The sequence below is a fragment of the Lampetra planeri genome, chromosome 49 (genome assembly GCF_965212315.1).
Source record: "Lampetra planeri chromosome 49, kcLamPlan1.2.h2, whole genome shotgun sequence".
NCBI classification, from domain to species: Eukaryota; Metazoa; Chordata; class Hyperoartia; order Petromyzontiformes; family Petromyzontidae; genus Lampetra; species Lampetra planeri.
In genome coordinates, this window is record NC_136155.1 from 1,377,055 (window position 1) to 1,398,592 (window position 21,538).

General features: G+C 48.5%; 1 protein-coding gene across 2 annotated transcripts in view; it reads right to left on the minus strand.

Moving 5' to 3' along the window:
• Positions 1–21,538, minus strand: part of LOC144734060 (uncharacterized) — a 258,027-nt gene that overhangs the window by 173,602 nt on the left and 62,887 nt on the right. For both annotated transcript variants that reach the window (XM_078616112.1, XM_078616111.1), the window contains exon 5: positions 1,319–1,453. In XM_078616112.1, coding sequence (XP_078472238.1) covers positions 1,319–1,453 — 135 coding nt within the window. The remainder of the gene's footprint in view (positions 1–1,318; positions 1,454–21,538) is intronic.

The following is a 21,538-nucleotide window of genomic DNA, read 5'->3' on the forward strand; positions in this document are numbered from 1 at the left end:
GGCCGCCCACAGCACTAAGCTGTGGGGTTTGGGGAGGGGGGGGGCGATTAAATTTTACGACGAGAGGAAACTTTGTCGTGCTTGCCAAATATTCCGGACGCATTACGTGGCGTCATTTTCAAGCACACGAGTCACATGACGGACAACAAACGAAAACACATGACCGGGTGGTTACCAGATTATTACCGAGAAGAGAAGCTAACGTCTTTGTGTGCGGAGGGTGCCGTTTGTGTTCTGCCCGGACCTAATAATTGGGGCAGCTTTACTTATCGACGGGAGCATATTGAGGTGGCCGGGTGGCTCAGAGGTCAGAGGTCAGGGCGCTGATCCGGCACTGCTGAGGTCCTGGGTTCAATCGCAGGCAGCTGCTTGTGATTGAACCAGGGCCTCAAGTGTCGCGAGCTGATGGTGTCATCACCGTCACCAATGAAAGAAAACACTCATCAGATTATCGTTTCTGTACTTAGTTTGCCTAACGTCCAAGCTCTGAGAAATTAAAATTTAGGTTTTTCTCCCATGGACCAGAGATCTCAGAGGTAGAGGTGGATATAGAAACTTTCCAAGCGTTTTAAATTGGCCCATATATCAAAAATTCGTATTAACAAAAATCAATGCATTTTCTCTGGTAAATATCAATCAAACACCGATTTTCTAGGTTTCAAGGTGGGGGTGTTTGATCACTCCCATCCCACCCACCCCTTCGATGTGCCGCTGCTCAGACATCGTTCTGTAGTATCCACTTCTGTGGGCCATTCTCTAACACAAATTGCTGCACTGCTCATGTCCACGTAGATTCTCCATCTCGTGGCCATGCATAGGCCTTCCGGTTGCCGAACAAATACATTTAAGAGGTCGCACTCATTACACACAAAGTGCTTGCGACAAATGGATCACAACACCTCGCTGATCTCGTCAAGGAGCATACACCATCATCACGCGAACTCCTCCGGTGGTCATCCTCTTGGCTACGCCATCGAACAAAGACGGTTACCACATCACACGCTTTCAGATGCGCTTCTGCGGTCGTCTGGAATATTCTTCCTTCCGATATTAGGAACTCGCTGGAGCTACGCACTTGTAAATCAACTAGAGTGAAAACTGATTTCTTTAGAACTGCTTTTTGTGTTTAGTTTGTTATCCTTCCCACGCATCTCCGATTAGCACGGTTGGCTACATACGGTGCGAAAGAAGTTCAACGTACTTGCATACGTGACGCCACGCGCGCAATCAGGAGAAGCGGGGGGGAGGGGGGGGATAAACCTGCGGTGGAAATGACGGAAAAGTCGAGAACTTTTTTAAACGGGGCTGTTGATCTCACCTCTCCGCCTCGCTCGCCGGGGTCCTGTGACTGCGTTCCTCGTTGTCTGGGGGTGTCGCAGTCCGGGCTGTAGCGTTCACAGTAGTCCAGGGCTGCCCGGTGGTCCGGTACGATCATCAACTGCTGGATCTCTCCCTGCGGCACGGGGGAACACAGTCGCCGTGAGCATCGCCATCGTCGTTACGCCGCCGTCGTTCTCACAATGTCGTCGTCGTCGTCGTCACCATCGCGGGAGGGTCGCCACCTCTGAGGTTGAGAAATTAATCTGATGTTTCGTGGGGAGAAGAATATCTCACGATACCCGATGAAGGAAGTGTTACAAGCAGCTATTTTTATTTCGATAGCTTATGCTAGTTTAACCGAGAAAATACACCTCGCTGGCAAGTTGTCACAGTAGTGGGCATATATTGCTGCCGTGTGTATTCCCAATTGAGTAATTTGCAAGCAATTTTTCAGCATCAAAATATGTTGGCCAATGGCAGGTGTGTATGGCTTTTATTTGTAGCCAATGGGAGAAAAAAAAGGGGAATTAACCCGGAGGAAACCTATGCAGAACACGAAGAGAACGACGTTACAAACTCCTCACGGAAAGATGCCCCGAGTCGGGAAGTGAATCTAAGGCCCTTTTTTTCTTCCGTGACGCACTGCAAGTGTTACCACTCTGCTGCCAGGTAATCGCATCGTCTTACATTCAAGTTCAAGTTCATTTATTAGGTATAGCCCTGTGAGCCATTCGGCTCTTGAATCGGGTGCAACTGCAACAAACAAAAACATGAACAAAAAACATCTTAAAGTGACTATGTGACTGAGTGCAAACAGAAAATCCAAGAAAAGACAGTAAAATATATGTCCCGGGAAGACTTGCGACATTCCCAGGACAGCAGCTATCTCATAAAGACGATGATCCTAAGAACCCCTATCACCGTCGCAATAAAAAAGAAAATCCTAAAGCTCTGATCAGCATCATGCGGTCATTGATTGTTAGAAAATCATTACAACATTATACAAACACCTCCACCATCATCGTCATCATCACCGAATTACTGTCACGAAACCAACAATTAATAACGACCATAAACCATCGTCATTTAATAATTCTTATTGTAGTGTCATGCAAGCATTAAAATGGTCATAAATCCATTTTCATCAATGTCAGAAATATATAATTAAATTTCCATATTATGATCATAATCAAATCATTATCGTCATTATAAAAGTAGAGTGCTGTATTGGCGCTTTTACAAGTGCATTATCATAAAATCACCATCATTAACTAATCACCATAAAACCAACTTATTTTTCATCATCATTAATTAACAATGTAATCACACATACCATGTTTAACCTCCGAGAAAAGATAACCCAGCACGCCACGTAACGAAACCAATGCCATGTTCCGTAAAGACTGGGAGACTAAAGCAGGTCACGTGGTGAGCTGACAGCCCCTCCCACGTTTACATTGCCACACCCACCCAACCACTAGCACTGCAAACACAGCGGACTGGTTCTCATAGCAACATGCAGCACTAGAGAGTGGTTGAAATTCCACATTCTCATGGCAAGAGTCAGCCTCTCTCAAAGACAACGGATATTGAAATCGCACAAAGCGGTACTTGATTTTAGCGTCCCCAGTATGATGATTGTCTGAGTCGTCCCTAAACTGGGACATGAACTCACAACCTTCTCAAGCCAATTGTGAGCCAAGTGCTCCAACCACAGTGCCACCATCTGTACAGATACCTGCTACACACACGTGGCTTGTTGATGACGTCCCCATGCTGTCGGATATGAAGATTGCTTGACCATACTTCAGCGTTTGCAGGGGCTGCATAGAGCGGCTGATATGACGATAGCCAGCACGTTACATGGGAAGGGAGGGTTTACAGCTGTTGGATAGACCGGCTGGTACAATAGCAGCCAGTGCGTTACATGGGAAGGGAGGATTTACAGGGGCTGCTGGGAAATGTTATAATCATGCCAAATAAATAATATGTTGAACTTCTTTCGCACAGTGCGTAGCCAACCGTGCCAATCGGAGGTGCACATACGGCATTCAAGCACAGCATAGGATTACAATTGCAACAAGTTAGCTGACAATTTTGTCTCTGGTCATTACGATGATGCAGCACTTTTGGGAACGCTGGCATACATTTGTTTGGACAAGAACGTGACTTTTGAGACGTTTCGGGTGACTTAATTGTTTTCACGACACACACACACATCCTGAAAACATCACAAAATAATTTAATTTGTAACATCTGGAAGCCGTTGTGGATTTAAAAATATGCACTGCACACTCAATTTCCTGCAAAAACCTGTCAACTCCCAAAAGCCGGGGTTCTATTTGAAAAACGGCATCTTACAATAATTGACGTCAGTTGTTTTACGTCCAGGGGCCTAATTTGCAACGTGCATAATGGTCTCGCTGACACGTAAGCGTGCGGAGCGGGTTTATTTTTTTTATCGATTAATTCTGAAAATGTAAAAAAGAAAATGTTGGTTTTAATAGTTCACAAGTTTGAATAACAATGCCAATGCAAAGTTTAAAGAGCTATCCTGCAAAGCAAGACTGTTTTGAAAACGAGTATTTGGTGGACTTCGTAAGCCCTTTCCTGGGTGAACGGTAAATTGTGATCCTGGAGTTGCAAGGGGCGGAGAGGTGGCACAGCGGTTAGCGCATTGCAGCGATGAACACGGGCGACAAAAGGTTCCATTTAACTACCGTGGCTAGCATCAGCAACGAGTGATTTCTGATGGACTTCAGGTTCACAACAGCCATGATTAACGTGGAGTTGAGAGGCATTCGTCCAGCTGTGGATTGACAAATGGATTTACGTTGAGTTGTTTTTTTATATATTTTTTGTTAGGTGGAGAAACCCGCTCCTCGGGCAGTGCAACGTGGAATTTCCTAATAAATTGTCTCATGGCCAAGATCAATGGGCCCTGTGCTCGTTTGAGCAGAGAGACTCATTTAACCTTGCGACTCACAACTCGGGCAGCAGAGAAGTAGATTGCCACCAGCGGAAATGTCAAGTCCCTGAGTAATGCCTGCCCTGGGAATACCAAAAATAAACAACGCAAACGAGCAGCAGTTGGGTAGGGCCCCCTTGGAGGCTCTCCCATTGACGGCGATTGAGGAAGGCAGCGCCGCGTTTGAGAGAGGTGAAAGTGGGAAGGTGAAGGCGCAGCCCATGCAAGTCCTTGCTCACGTGACCGCTGGTGGATAAAGGCCTCCACTAGAAGGCGGCGGCGTGCTTTAATATTTGTTGTTTTGGCCTACTATTCCACGCTGGCCACACCTCTTGAAGGAGATGGGGGTACCCACACTTTACCCCACCACACACGACACGTGTAGAGTGAAATGCACATCCTCAGGACTTTGACCAGTCATAGTAATGTGGAATTTAGGCCACCAGCTCAGGTCCCCATCACTATGCTGGGTCTGTTGCTATGTGGGCACCAGCCTCATGATCTTAAACCCTCTCTCTTCCCCCACATACTCACACTCTCTCTCTTCCCCCACATACTCACACTCTCTCTCTTCCCCCACATACTCACTATCTCCTCCCCCACACACTCACCCTCTCTCTTCCCACACACCTACTCTCACCCCCCCCCCCCACACACACACTGTGACCCAGGGACTGCACTTTCCCTGGGCAGGAATCTCGGGGAGATAACAGATAACAGTCAAACGATTGGGAATGTTCATAATATTTATATATTTGAGAAAACATTTAGTGTATCCATGGGTTATGCTATTTTTACCTCTTCATCCATTAATCATGGACAGGCTTGGCCATGCTCTTTGTCCTAGTGGGCGACGTATCTTACAAGATGATTTCCATTTTATTAACTCCCTCCTGATCGAATCCCTTTCCTCGTTACGCACACCTTGCTCAACGCCCGTCTCGCGTCTTCTTCTTCCCAATCCCCTCGCCCTCTTTGCTCTCATCTTCTGCCCCCCCCCTCCACCTCCCTCCTCTCCCCCCCCACTCCCCACCACCACCAGGAGGAATCCGATGAGCTATGAAGCTCTTTTTCACAGATGTCCAGTAGAGGTGGGTCACAACGCCAGAACAACAAACAATGCGAGAACACGATAAGAGCACAAAGTATAGGAAAAGAAAGCAAATCAATAAACAAATAAAGCTAAACCATATATTGGTTTAGCAAGTGAAGCCCACTGAGCCATTAGCTTATTTTTCAGATGCGACCTGGCCACAAACAATAGCTCAGCCAAGTGGCTCATCCTGCCTCATGTGCAACCAACCCCCTTGCTCGGCATTACTTTAGATGCATGATCGATCGTTTTGAGTTTGCTTGCGTAGTGATCTGGCCAAACCTCAGGAGTTGATGATCACTTTGGTCTTCCGCCCTTTCACCGCAGAGGCTTGGCGCAGTTCCAGGCGCAACGTTGCACATTACCATCGCCCCTAAATCTGGTCACGAGGATTCTTCTTCAACTGACCGGTGAGAGAGCCGCAGCAATAATCGTTGATGCGTCGTTAAACGCCTGGACGCCACGTGACAACTTCATTTGTTTGGGTTGTGTTGGGTGGTGGATGGCCTAAATTCAGCTTAAGCCCAAAATCTATCATGAATTGTGAAAACCTACTTCTTAAATGTAACGTTTATTGTTACTGAAGAGCCGAAACTTGAATAGAAAAAAAAGCAAAACGAAACTTTTTATTTTCATAAACATGATCTTTGGAGCCCATGTAACCCTCCTGAAATGTGCTAAGCATCTCTCAAATGACCTCGAAGCAGTCACATGGGTGGTGACGTGGCCCAGCGGTAGTGCATCCAACCGCTTGTTGCAGAAGTTTGCACGGGTTCCAATCCAGCGGCCACCCCGATTAAAATACCGCGGTGGGTGCATTAACCTTCATAATCTTATGCGCCATCTGTTTCGCATCAGGCGTTTAAAACAATTCCCTGATGTCATTTACAAGAGAAGGCCATTGCGTGTCAGCATCAGGGTCTACATTTTGCACGCTGGGAAATGACGCGCAAATCATTCATTTGGGAGTATACACACAGCAGCGATCACCGCCCCCTACTGACAGACTAAGGCCCCAGGTCACTGTTGAAAACGAGACTCATCCTGGTCTCTTGACTTCTCAGCTTGGTAAATAAAATATAGTTGATGCGGATCTCCGCCAAAAAAAGAAAGGAAAAGGAAGCCAACCCGCCACTGCGGATTTCCACTTCCATCTGTGATTTCATGGCACCCTCAATGCCCAAACATCTGCAGATCCAGAATTGGACTCCTCTGCCAGCTCAAGAGCCATCACCAAATCTGATGGAAGTCATCCTGGAACCCCGAGGGACTGCCGAAGACTTGATGCACATAATAGCGGTCCACTGCAGTCGGTACGATGCATTCGTTTAAAATCTCAAATAGATATGTTTTTGGGCCACCACTGGCTGTGGCGTTGACTCGGGTAGAATGGGCAGCTCGCTCACTCGACCCCTCCAGCCCAAGGTCAAAGTTCAAGTTGATTTTGTGTGACCGGGTGAGAGCTCAATTGACCAGGATAGGAGTCTCATTTGCAAGAGTGACCTTGGATCACCAAAATGACAACGGAAAAAAAAAACAAATAAATAAGGGTAGAGCATTGAAGAAAATAGAAACCAGAGCAACTGTCACATGAAATAAAATAAAAATCGCACGTTAATTATAGACTGCTCATAGCAGCGCAGTTACAATCAAGGTACGTAAACATCAAACAGAAGTAGGGTGACGACTGTACCAGTATGTAAACAGAGGAGGATGTAGTAGGTTCCTGAAGCCCGCATAGAGAATCCACCCCACACAGGGGTTCCACGAGAGAAGACGGCCATAGGCACACATGGCTCCCACCCACGGCTCCCACTCACACCATGAGGACACATGGCTCCCACCCACGGCTCCCACCCATGGCTCCCACTCGCGACTCCCACCCGCGGCTCCCACACATCATGGGGACACATGGCTCCCACCCACAGCTCCCACTCACGGCTCCCACACATCATGGGGACACATGGCTCCAACCCACAGCTCCCACTCACGGCTCCCACACATCATGGGACACACGGCTCCCACCCACGGCTCCCACCCATGGCTCCCACTCGCGACTCCCACCCGCGGCTCCCACACATCATGGGGACACATGGCTCCCACCCACAGCTCCCACTCACGGCTCCCACACATCATGTGGACACATGGCTCCCACCCACAGCTCCCACTCACGGCTCCCACACATCATGGGACACACGGCTCCCACCCACGGCTCCCACTCACACCATGAGGACACATGGCTCCCACCCACGGCTCCCACCCACGGCTCCCACTCGCGACTCCCACCCGCGGCTCCCATGCAGATGCACCCCCTGCGCTCTCTACTGTGTCACCTCGCGGTTTTTTAGCCGCTCGGCGCTCCGCCCGTTGCTGTGATCGTCACCCCTCCGCCCTTTGGTTGTTGCAACAACAACAACGCCACGAGAAAGCACAGTGAAACGTGCGCTCACACACAGCGAGCCAAACTAATATGATTTCCCGCACCTCCGGTTAGCACGGTTGGGTACGTACGGTGTGAAAGAATTTCAACATACTGTACATATAAAATAGCCATTGCCTAGCGTTGCTGGAGAGATGATTAAAAGCGACGAAACAAATCGGCCGCAACTGCTCCCACCTCACAGATCCACCCCTCCACGTTTTAAAGCAAAAGTTTGTTCTGCACATGGCATCAGCCACATGGCCTTCTGGGAGTGCACTATTTCAACAGCCTTGGTTCAACCACAAGCAAACTCTCCAACATTCAGTGTCTCATCAGTTGTCAGGCTCGTTTGAACCAAAGCTGGTGAACTGCTAGATGTTTGTAGCCAAGGACCCCAAACTAAACACACGCAATTGAACGTAATAGTTTTTTTTATGTACGTGTGAGTGGCGTCATTGATAACCAGGGTCGAGGCAAAAGCCTTCGAACTAACGGACGATTCCGCGGACCGGTAACAGCACCGTTCCCAGTGGTCATGGAAACACAACGCTCGAGACCACCCACCCACTGATATAATCACTCAATTGTTGCGAGCGTGACTCGTTAGGGACAAAAAGGTCACCGTGGCTCGCCTAAGAAAACATGATTACATGGCACCGTCTCTCCTTCTCCAAGATTTCTCTGCAGCCACGATTTTCATTTTTAGTTGGCCGCTTTTGTCGTGGAGATTTTTGTCGGTTGTTTTTTTACTTACGATAAATAAACAGTACTCCGCGGTCTCCGAATGTGTCCTTCGCACCACCGATTAACGCGGTTGGGGGCTACGTACGGCGCGAAAGAAGTTCACCGTACGTGCGTGCGTGTCTTCCCCTTTCCAGGCTGACATCTCTTCATGTCACCGCTGTTCTGAGTGGTCGCCCTCGCTGGAGCGAGGACTGTGTGGTGGCCACTGGCTGAGGCTGGGCCAAAGTAAAGCAAGCAAAAGATGAAGATCCCCAAGTAGCTCAAGGGGACGTGGTGTACAAAAAACGATATGGGTGCATCGAATGTCAGGCCGAATTCAAATAACAATGAAGAGTAATCAACACAAACAAGGAATAATAACCTCGTGTCGCCTTAATCGTGTCTGCGTCTCGCTTCTCTCTTCTCACTACGTCTCCTCTTAGATTTAAAAAAATAATGATAATAGGAGACGATCTTATAGCTGCAAGGAGATCATGAAGGAAGAAGATCACGAAGGAAGCCGCTGCTGTGATTATCAGACACAGCCTGCAGTCGTTTCACAGGGAGGGGGCGATGATTTACTGCTGTCTGTGTTTAATCCCAGTTGAGTAATTGGGATTATCTCACTCCATCTCTCGTCTCTATCTCCTCTGTCATCTCACTCCATCTCTCGTCTCTATCTCCTCTGTCATCTCACTCCATCTCGTGTCTCTATCTTCTCTGTCATCTCACTCCTTCTCGTGTCTCTATCTTCTCTGTCATCTCACTCCATCTCGTGTCTCTATCTTCTCTGTCATCTCACTCCATCTCGTATCTCTATCTCCTCTGTCATCTTACTACATCGCCATCTCGTGCCAGCACCACCTGAGATGCGGAAGGAAATCCCACAATGCCCAGCCACTTGTTGGCTTCTCACAACGTGGTAGACCTTTTATCGACTCCAGGGAGGATGATGGGTCAAGCGCTCTGCCACGGTGACACAGGACAAAAAACGCGAAGTGCTGCAACTCTTTTTAATCGACACAAACTCCCAGCATTCCCTGAAATAATATTAAAAACATTTAACTTTTAATATATTCAGGAATGCTGCCACGGGGCAATGGGTGAACGGTGCGAGTTTCTCAACACCCACCACCGACAATCTGTCCACTGGGCATCGTGCACAGGGACAGTGCAGCCGCTCGATCGGCAGGTCGCGTTCGGCCGGGTAAAGCGTGGGTGGCTCCCACATCTTCCTAGACGTCTGGCACAGCGTGGAAGAGTAGGCCAAAAACACCCTCTACCGTGGCGTGATCGAGCAGTCGCGAGGCTGCGCCTCTCTCTACCTTACGTGTGCGCATGCATGTCGAACTTTTTTCGCACCGTACGTAGCCAACCGTGCTAATCGGAAGTGCGAAAGAAGGCGTTGGGGCGATACTAATGAATTAACAACAATAACTTTGGCACGTCTTCATTAATACATAGCAGAGCGGCGCAGCGAATGGCCACCACATGTGAGCGTGCGGTTCTTTTTTTGTTCGCTTTTCGCATTCTCCATCCCCGCAAGGCGCAGCGCTCCCCAGGGCGAGGAGGAGGAGGAGGGGGGGGGCCGTGCCACGCATTCCGTCACCGCCGTGACGACGACGGCGGCGGCGGCGGTCATCGCCAAGATGGAAACAACGTGGGGGCCGCTGTCCGGCTCGAGTGCCACGTGGCCAAGCGCGGCGGCCTCTCGCCGTTGTGCGCCTGTGCCGGCGTGTGCGCGTGTGCGTGCGTGTGTGTGCGAGCGTGCGTGTGTGCGCGTGTGTGCGAACGCGTGTGCGTGTGTGCGAGCGTGCGTGTACGAGCGTGCGTGTGTGCATGTGTTTTTTTATATCAGAAACTAAAACGATGGTTGCACTGTCGGATTTAAACGATAAACTGTTTTTGTCCTTTACAAACACAATGTAAGAAAATTATCAGAGCACGTTTGTTTGCGTGTTTTGCCACAAGTACGTGTGGTTAATGCAGACTTGATGCCACTCAATAGGTATTTGTTTTCTGTATGAACACCTTAACACCTGTTATTTATTTTACCAGGTAAGGCCCCACTGAACTCTGCAGTTCTTTGTCAGAAGCGACTTTTGCCGCAAGCGATAGCTCAACGCAGTGGCTTATCACGCGGATATTTATAGCAGCAGATACGATAAACACACGTTTATTCTAAACGTGGACGGAAAACCTAGAGGACCCAGAAAAAAATCCACGCGACCACAGGGAGAGAGACACGCAGACTCCACATATACAGGTGTCAGAGTCAGGGTTGAACCCATGACCTCCTTGCGTACCACGCGAGATAGTTAACATCTCGCCACCGTGGCGCCCCAATTTTTTTTTGTTAACAACTTTCCCTACCCACGGAGACTCGTTCGAGTCGACGGTCAAAGTGACAGCGATTTCCTTCTGCTCAAGGTGAGAATTGTAGCCACACCGGCGATCGACCTCCCGTGTACGGCCCTGCCAGAGCCGGCGGTGGAAATTCCGCATGCTCGTGATGGGCGACAAGTCCTTCCATAGGCACCGGATTTTTCGACGCTCCAGGGACGATGGGCTGAGCTGACCCCCTCGAAGAGAATTCATCTCGCGTGCTTGGAATTGCGAGCAAAGCCAGCGGGGTCCCAGTTAAACGCCAGTCAACACCGCAGCACAGCGTTCGAGCAGTCGTGAGTTTTGCTTGTTTGTGAACCAATCTTGCTGCTAAGATTCGCTCCCAGAAGCCCGTGCCCGCCGACGGGTTGTGTGGAAAGTGCGTGTATTTTTTTTGTTCAATCCGCGGAGACAAATATGGGAAGGAGGGGTGATTTATTTCATTGCGATGAGGACGTGGGTCCTCCTGCATACTAGCTCAATGAGCCTTACCTGGTAAACTAAAAAAACCTAAACTAACAAAAACCGAGGTTTGTTTAGTTTTTGAATAGAGGGCTGAGGATCAATCCCGGTAGCGGCACGCCACTGACGACAGTCGTGGTCGGGTACTAAGCGACGGGTCGTCAGGGTTCGTAGTGAAGTGTGCTAACCGCTGCGCCACCGCTCCCCCCCCCCCCCCAAGTTTACCAAACTTGGCTCTATGTAAAAGCAATCCGGCTTCATGGCGGGGGAGGGGCGGGAGTTGGAGTTTACTTCTAGGGCTCTAAACGGAAGGGTGCGTCGTCCGTCGTGCGTCGTGCGTGCCACCGGGCGACGCCGGACACCCGTTTGGCGCTGGGGCCAAGGGGGGGGACACGTGGAGCCGTTCTCTCGGTGCGACAACGCGGGTCCTTTGAGCCTCCCGGCCCTCCGCGGGCGATTGGGCTGCAGCCTCCCCAGCCACAGCTTCCAAGCAGAGGCCCGACCTAATTTCAACCCGCCCACGTGAGCCTTCAGCCATTTCTCTCTGGGCGGCGTGGCTGATATTTAATTATTTTGCTCAGTTGGTGTGGCTATCGTGTGTGTGAATAATAATAAAATAATGATTATCTACAGACGTTTATTCCGTCTAATTCTGGATGAAGAACTCCTCCCTATTCCAGGCATCGGAGCTGTCTGGCTATGCTTCACCACGCTGGTCAGTGCAGCGATGGTGAAGTGGAGGGTCAGGGCTGGTTCAGATAGCGCTCACCGCTGACTACAGACACGGTCTGGGCTCGAACTCGGCTGGCGGTGTTGGAGAGTGCGGTGTTGCTAGATTCTGCAGCACCCTCGTGTACCGTACCGGCCTTTATGGGCTCTGCTCGCTAACAGCACTCGCCCCAACAGTCGGTTAAGGCTATACGGGCGGATACGTTGTCGTGTATGTGTGTGTGTTTAACGTCGTATATTACACATTTTTCCAATAACAGACGGCGAAGTTTTAAAGGGGACGTGGGTCAGGTTTACTTTGGCCCGGAGTTGTGTGCCGCGTTTCAAGAATAAATCCCACCTTCGCAATGAATCTCGGTTCATGGAGAGGAACACAAACGTTCAACTGCATAATCGCCTTCATGGGCAATCCATCTCCCCGACGCTCACTAGGTGTGCCAAATTGCTCACTAAAACAAACTTTGTAACAAGAAGAAGAATAATAATGACTGCTGTCACAGCCCTTCGTCAATCTACTGCTGAACGGATGAAAGCCTCCACACGCCGTGTAGGTTGGCCACGGGGGTTGTTTGACCATACTTCACCACGCCGGTCAGTTCGGGGCTGACGGAAGAACGGTCGTCAGGAATCGCCCGTCACCGAGTGTTCATCATGGTCAGTGGTTGACTCAGCCAATCATCAATATGCCAAATAACATCATGAATCTCATTTAACATCGAGGGGTTTATTTCGATTTAAAGCTTTCGTGACTGCAGGGATTAATCTTCTTGGTTTTTTCGGAAAAGTCACGTAGAAGGGAAGTGATACAATTATACAAATAAAACATAATAAAATAATTCTCACGACGTTTCGGCTACAACGCAAGCAGCCGTCCTCAGGTGAAAACCAGGTCTGTCTCCCCGACAGACCTGGTCTTCACCTGAGGACGGCTGCTTGAGAATTATTTTATTATGTTTTATTTTTATTATTTTATTACTTCCCTTCTACGTGACTTTTCCGAAAGAACCAAGAAGATGAATCCCTGCGTCGTGAGAATTATTTTAATATGTTTTATTTTTATTATTTTATTATTTCCCTTCTACGTGACTTTACCGAAAGAACCAAGAACATCGAGGGTTTTCTTCACGCAGTGGTTGGCGAATTGCCTGACAGCATCAATTCCTGACGGCTGAGAACACCCGATCAGTCTCAGATACCCAAGGGAAGGAGTGTTGGCGCAGTCGTTAGCACACTGCCACTATGAACCTGGACATCTGAGTTTGATGCCTGGGCAAGGCTCACATCGGCGAGTGATATCCGAACCATTCCTGGCGGCCCCTGACCCACTTTCAGAATCAGAATCTTGTATTTAGACTCGCAGGAGGAGGAATCCGATGAGCTATGAAGCTCTTTTCAACAGATGTCCAGTAAGGGGCATCTGACCAATGAGGTGACGTATGCTCAAACAACGTCCACGACTTACACACTGCATGGGAGGTCTAGATCCAGCAGGAGATTGATAAACAGCTGGCAATTATTTTTCATTTCTATTGAGACAAACTTTTCGAGTCGAACCCTGATCAAATAAATCGAGTTTATGTGCTTTCTCGTTTGCATACATTCTTGTTCTTGGTCTTCTTCTTCTTAAGACAGCTTAAGAATATTAATGACGACACGTTATGTGCCAAGTTTGACAATCGGTGTTGAAATTAACGTAAAGAAGCAACGGAGACACGGAGACAAGACAGCGAGTCGTTTGGAACATCCTTGGGAGGAGAATATTAATTGATTCCCAGGACCAAAGTCGACAGGTCAAGGGGGTTCGGAAGGGCTCAGACAGTGACGAGTTTCCAGCATGGCTGGGTGTCAGGTGGTTCTCAAGCGTTGCGAGTTGATCGTCTCAAACCTGCTCAGCAATATGGTTTCAACGAAATAAAACGACGGTGTTGGATTTGGTTCGTCACTCAGTTGTCACGTTGCGTCCGTGAGGATTCATGATTTTTTTTTGGTTCCGATTGTCACGCCATAGGGGGTGCATGAAGAGGCGCGCCGCCAAGTGTAGATATCTCGGCTGTTGGAGTGGTTCCGCAGCATCGCCTTCCAGGGTTGTCTTCTAACGCAAGGTGATGATGCACTGCTGTCTTGTGACCGTCACTAATAGAAAGAAAATAATTTGAGAGGTCTTACTTTGACGGAGCGCAATCGGGAATAAAACTTTCGATAGAAGAAGTAAATTATATTTGTTCGAATAGAATGAGATCCTTGAATACGAATTACTTCATTAGAATCTACAGTCACAGATTCAATTCTCCACTGGGGGATCTTTATCTCCACAAGGGAGCTTTGAGAAGTGGGAGATCAAACGCACGTTATTGGGACACGACGGCTTTCACATGGAAGCCAGATGGAGGATTTTGAATGTCAGACAAGCCCTGCTGCTTTCATTCCATTCATTGTCCATATTTCCAAGTGCTAAAAGTTTAATGATGCGTGGAGTTACTGCGGCTCAATAATAATAAGAACAACACGGAGATATTCCGCTTATAAAACCCCCCACTAAAACGACACGTTCAATACCGAGGTCAAGAGGTCATCACGGCCAAAATACCACCGATGCCAGCACACCTTGCCCAACGCTCGCTTCCTTCTGTCGGAAACGCTCAACGGCACGGTCGGCACCTGACCTCCAAGGTCAAGTGTAAAACTCTCATCACCGCAGCCATCTGGCTTCGGGTCTTCCAGTTCGCAGCGCGTGCGTGTGTACGCGCGCACGTGCGGGCGAACGTGCCCTGCCCGTAATTCAACCGCATTCACACACAACGGGCTGCACTGAGCAAAAGCGCAGATGTCTCCCCGCGAAAGCCAAACCGCGCGCGGCCAGCACACGGGCCCAAGCTACTCTGAGACCGAGAGGAGTTCAAGGATGCACCCGGGGTGATGGTGATCAACTGTTACGTGCACGGGGCAAGGGGGAAATAACGCGGCCCGGAGTGCGATCGCTGCACATGAATCCAAGGTCGCCTCTGATGGAAACAAAGTTGTGAATTCGCAAAGAACGCAGATTGCGCAGTTGCCGCTGTGCGACGTTGGGTTGGCGCCACGCATTCTCTCGCGCATCGCTCGTAGCGGGCGGTCGCTAACCCAGCGTCATTATTCCTACCAGCGGCGTGGGCGAGACCATTAACGAAGTAATTAGTCGGGGCAATCATGATTCGGCGTTTCATCCCACGTCGCCCCAGGCGTTTGCGCGTAATGTAACCCTGCGCGTCGCGTTGAGAGGTAATTGCATTCTTCCGATCACCTTACTAAAGCGCTGCCATGTTCGCAGGCCACCGCGCGCCTCGCTGCACCGTGCACAAAGACGTGGAGGAGGATTCAGGTTGATTGAGATTCACAAGGCGGTGAGAACGCGACCAGGATGAGTCTCATTTACAAGAGTGAACCCGGGGCATTCGTCTGCCAGTAGGGGGGCGATGATTGCTGCTGCTGCTGCTGTGTGTGTATGCTGCGAATTGAGTAATTTGCGGGGACATTTAGACTTAAAACTTTCGTGACTGCAGGAATTCATATTCTTGGTTATTTCGGCAAAGTCACGTAGAAAACTAAAATCTAAATTAAAAGCAAAAAAACCATGATGTTTTGATCGCAACACAAGCGGTCTTCTTCACCTGAAGAAGAAGCGGGTTCTGACTCTTACATTAAGCGGTTATTGTTATTATTGCAAATCCAGTTAAAATGTGTAAATGATTGCATTGACGGCTTGGGGTTCATGCGAGGCCACACTTCGCTACAACGGCTAGATGGTACGTCGCTTTAAAAGTTCAATGTTTTTTTCTCATTCACAAAGCTTCAAATGAAACGCACGTTCTTTTGAATAAAGTAATAATAAAACGTATTCGGCAATCGTGTTACACGTTGCATTGAAACTTATATACTTTATCAGCTTTATTTGTTTATTTATTTGTAGTTATTTGCTTACCTTTCCTTCTTTTTGAACTCGTATCGTGTTGTTGTTGTTGTGCTGTTTGTTGTTGTGACTTTCTGACCCGCCCCTTCTGGGCATCTGTGAAAAAGAGCTTCATAGCTCATCGGATTTCACCAGGATGAATAAGGAGTCTGACTCTTACATCAATGCGCTTTTGAAAGGCCAAAGGTGAGATTATACCACGTTACTCATACAACCCTTCTGCATCGGTCACCCTCCGGTGACTCTGTCGGGGTGCAGAGGTCGTCCATGCAAGTTCCCACTGCTGCCTCTGACATACACGTCGCCATTGCTTGCTCCCTTCCCTCTGCTACATTCTCGAGCTGTTTCATCACCCCCAGCCACCCCCCGACGTCCACTCTCGCAGCCTCCCACCATCATCGCCATGGCGGCTTTTAGATCTCCTCTGCGGTCGCCCTTCCTCTCGGTGCCGCCACTGCAATTGCCCCATCTCGGTGACCTCCTCTCCTCCACCGTGCCCACGCGCGCCACCCATCATAGCCCCCTCCTATCCCCGGCTGCATCTTGCCACGCCGAGGAGTAATCCGGCGGTCGAGTCGTCGAGCAGTCGCTCTCGCCATCGCAAAGTTCGCGAGTTCGATCCCTCGCCGGGAGGAGAGGGTCACTCGGCACATCATCACTGCCGGGGGTCGACAAAATTATCACCGCTTTGCGGGGAAAGTCAACGGCGACATCTCCTGTGGCCAGGCTCACCCTCCGCCCCCGCCGACACAAGAAAGTGGAATGACCGATACGGGCTCTGGAGCTGTAAACAGGGGATGAGCACCAATGCCTCGATGCTCACTCGAGCAGCAGGAAATTTCATTGACTTTGACTGCGCTGTAAATGCGTGGAGCTGCCCCAGTGTTGAGGCAAAACAGAGTCTAATTGTCCTCGGGAGAAGCCACACATGTTGAGAATTAATAGTGGCACGGGGTCATGTTGTTAAATAGGAGTTGTACACTTTCAACAAAGCGTGTATATATGTACCATCCTGGTGCATACATTACTCATTGCTTATATATGCTCGTGTGTACTATATATATATGTAGCATATATGCGTATATCCACACATATATATTATGGGGAGTTGTAGTGTAGCGGTTAGCGCGCGCTACGCTACAAACTTGGCGACCCAAGTTCGATTCCCACTCATGGTCAACACCAGTGACGATTATCAGAACCGGTTCTGGGCCTCCTCTAGGTCGACTCAGCCTCAAATGAGAACATTGTGCGGTGTGTAAACATCGCCACTAGGGAGAAAAATGCGGTCGGGCGTGGTGCTGGCCACTCACTCCCTCTTGTGCCGTGCCGGCCCTCATAGGTGCTACTCACTAGCAGCACTTGCCCCAACAGTTTGTTAAAGGCTATACGGGTGAGCTTTGTGTGGTTGTATAAATTCAATATCAAGCATTTTTCCTGCAAAGAACAGCGCTTCCCAACCCCAGCCATGGAACTAAGCCAAAATTTATTTTCAGATTTTAATTCCCCAAATGTTTCTGTAGCTCAAAATTGTGCATTTAACTTCATGGGTCACTTTCCGTAACTCGGTAATGATTATAATTTCCACATGCGTGTAGGCAAAGCCTTCTCATGAACTGAATTTCTTAACAGTATATATACTGTTAAACACTTTTAATCTAAAGTACATGTATTGTATTTTCTTGTGTGAACTTATGCAAATCACTTTAACGACTGCTTAGATTTTATTTTTTACATGTCAGCAGCGCTGGCTCAATGTCTCTGACACAGCCATTATGAGCCTCCAAAGATACACCCAGACCCAGGGCTCAACACCTTGCTGAGTCGGTGCACTCACTTAATAGTAGTAATACTACTGCTATGTAATTGCATGTGTACGCCTCGTTTGAACCAGATGGATATTTTTGTTTAAGAGAGTCCTGCATTTCTGTGTTTGGCTACTTTCATCTTCAGGGGCGTTTTAAGAAGTTGCCCAGAGAAAACTCACACATACAACGGGTAGCAGCTACAAAAGGTTCCGCATGTGTGCGATCGCGAACCCACTTGCAGTACTGCTACTTCCCTGAGCCCCTCGGCAACCCATCCGGGATTCTGGAGTTTCACAAATCTATTCGTGATCTCGCTTGGAATACACGGAGTGATAATCACCCCTGACTGAAAAAAAATATTGGCAGGACCCTCCTGAAAAAGAGGCACGAGACTGGGTGAGGCTTTCCTGGGTGTTCTTAATAATAACTATTCTCATTATTCCACCATTGGTACCTCATTTGCCAGTAAAAATTATCATAATTGTTTTTTTAACCCTTAATCTGGCAACAAAACTGACACCTTTTTTTACGAGGAGTCATGTTTGCATAGACCACAATACCTGCAGTCATAATGCAAACAAAAAACTTAACTCTGATAATGTATGCACTGTCCTTGAAGTTGATTGGTCCACACCCGAGACAGCTTTCCTTAGAGCCTAGTCTCAAATGGGTTGGACCAGATGACGCCAAAAGGCGCACCATCAGAGTATGAGAGCTCGGGGTAAGTAAAAAAAAGGTGTCAGTTTTGTTGCCAGATAAAAGGGTAAAAAACAATTATCATATTCTCATTATTATGAATAATAATGAGTTCCACAGGATACAACCAGACCCGGGGCTTGAACCCAGAACCTCATCGTTGCCGACTCAGTGTCTCCGACACATGCAGCTGTCCCGCGTGCAAGGGCCCACCTCAACCACCACCCAGACTTCTCAGGATAAACAGTTTGTTCAGTGGGCCTGTAGCCGCCAGCGCAAGTGCCCCCACCTGTGCCGGAGGGCCCACAGAGGCGGCCGCTAAGCGGCGCGCCGTCTGTTTATTCAGGTGGCTTACAGATCCCCCCCCCCCACCCCTCCGTGCTGGCTCTGGCCGTCTGGTTCAAAGGCGATTTACTGCGAGTTCCTCCTAAATGCGAAGGGATTATTGAAGGTCAAGAGGTCACCCGCGGCCAAAGCCTGTTGAAGCCCCCACACGTCAGCATTGCTCCCTTCCTTCCTTCTGCCAGGTCACATGACCGTCTCACAGTCCACACCTGCCCACCAGGGTCCACTCCGTCATCCACGTTTATGCCTGATTACAGAGTGGGCAACACCCTTCAAGGACCGTTCTTACAGTCCCATGGCCACGCATTTCTTTATTGAGAACTAATTTCTTCAGAACTGTTGTAAATGTTTTGTTGTTGTTCTTCCCCCGCACCTACGATTCGCACGGTTGGCTACGTACGATGCGAAATAAGTTCTGCATACATATCACCATCTGACTTTGAGTCTTCCCCTTCGTCATCAACCTCCGGATTCTACTGCAATGCCTGCCTCAATCACCTCACCACCTCCATTCGCCACATGTCCTACCAAAGCAACTTCTGCTCTTCTTTAAATCTTTAACGCTCTGCTGCCACATTCTATTGCAAGTTACTTCCACATTTCTTACCCTTTCGTAGAGTTCTATTTTGGCCTACTCTTCCACTCTGACCGGACGTGTGAGAAGAGGCGGGGCCACACCTGACCCCACGACCACACGTGAGCTGCCGGTTGAGGAACTGTCGCGACACCCATTTACACAGCTGTGTGAATAGAACCGCAGGGGGCGGACATTTAAAAAACGAATCTTATCCTATTTTTTTTACACGCTTTTTATTAACTCACTCTGTCTGTTTTATCCTCAAATCTTGTAACTAAATTTTTACCCACTTCCCAATGTGGTATCGACTGCAAACTTGGTATACTTATGTCATACTGATGACAATAAATTAAAAAAATATTTTTTTCAAACATTCTTTTTTATATATTATGTTTCGGCTTGGGTCTAATTGTCCATGCTCAACTGACGTTGGCTGTAAATCACAACGGTCCCTTACGTCATGGCGAGCTTCGGGGCCACTTCCTGGAGTTCTTCCATTACTAGTACGGTACGTTTCATTAAAGCGTGTTTAAAAATGTTTTATATTACTTATTATATTTATAGAACGCTTTAGCTCAAGGCGGTTTATGCTGTTTAAAAAGCGATAACAATAAAAGAGCGATTTAAATGGCAACGGGCGTGCAAGCGTCGAGGAATGAGTGACCATTAACAACAGAGGGCACACAGGGGTCACACAGGGGTCACGGAAGGGCTATAGGGGAGGGACGGGATGGAGTGGTGGGGCGGAGGGAGGGAAGATTCATCAATTGGTGTGGGTTGTGAATTCCTGCTTTGGCAACATTCTGACCCACCCCAACTGGACATCTATGAAAAAGAGCTTTACAGCTCATCGGATTGCTCCCGTATGAATACATATTCTGATTCTGAAGAGGAAGGGAATGGGTGATGGTGAAGTGGTAATCTTGCACCGATGTTTTAACTGCTACACCAGGAGATGGAATCGAACCACGGACAGGGACCTCTGGATTGCTAACTATTAACCAACTGGTTTTATTTGACCAGGTAAGGCCCACTGAGCTATGTAGCTATAATTCAGAGAGACCTGGCCACAAAATAACAACGAAGTGGCTTATCACGTGGAAATTTATAGCAGCCAAATACTTTTAAATGCGTGACGGTGATTCGAAAAATCCACGCGAGCGTGGGAAGGGAGACGCCGCAAACTCCAAATATACAGCAGGCATCAGGGGTCCGGTATCGAACCCACGACCTCCTGTATACCAGGCAAGGGAGTTAACATCTCCTAGCTGACCATGCCGTGGTTTACGACCTCAGTGCCTCGCCGATTCAGCGTCTTTGCTGTGGGTCGTGGAACCCTGCTTTGTGCAGCAGTTGCTTGAGATTGATTGATAAGCTTTCACGGTTTAAAAGAAGGTGCTATCTATCTGCTTTTTGTTTTCTCTTTAAAGGAAGACACAACGCAGAAAAAAACCGAACAGCTCTTATCTTGAGGATACACACTGTGTACTGGGCTGTCGGACAGAAAGCTGAAGAGTAACATTGTTCCACCTGAAGACGGAAGCTTGTGTTGCCTCCGAAACGTCGTGATTTTTATTTTATTTTACTTTTATTAATTTTAATGTTTTACCTACGTGACTTTTCCGAAAAAACCTAAGAATATGTTTTACAATGTTATAGTGTGCTTGATTTTTTTTTGCTTTGTTTCGTGTGCTTTGACATTTTCCATTCTAATTGACCTCTCTCTACCTTTTCTTAATCGCGTCTTTTCGGACACCACCTTGTTTCTCTGTGCATCTGTCTGGAACAACTTCCGTGTCCGTGCGTCATCGCTCTTGCTCGTTTGTGTTTCCAGGCTGCACCGCACCGCTCTTCTGCCCGACGAGTTTTCCCCGTCATCTTGACAGATGACTGTGAGAATTCCTCTCGGCGAGTTGTAAGTTAAGCTGGCCAGGTGGCTCTGCCATAGACTTAAACGGCTCCCAGTCGGAAGGTTGCAAGTTCAAATCCTGGTTGAGGGGTTAACTCACCCCATCGTCACTGTGTGGTCACTAAAATTAGTACCACTATGTGGGGAAGTCAACG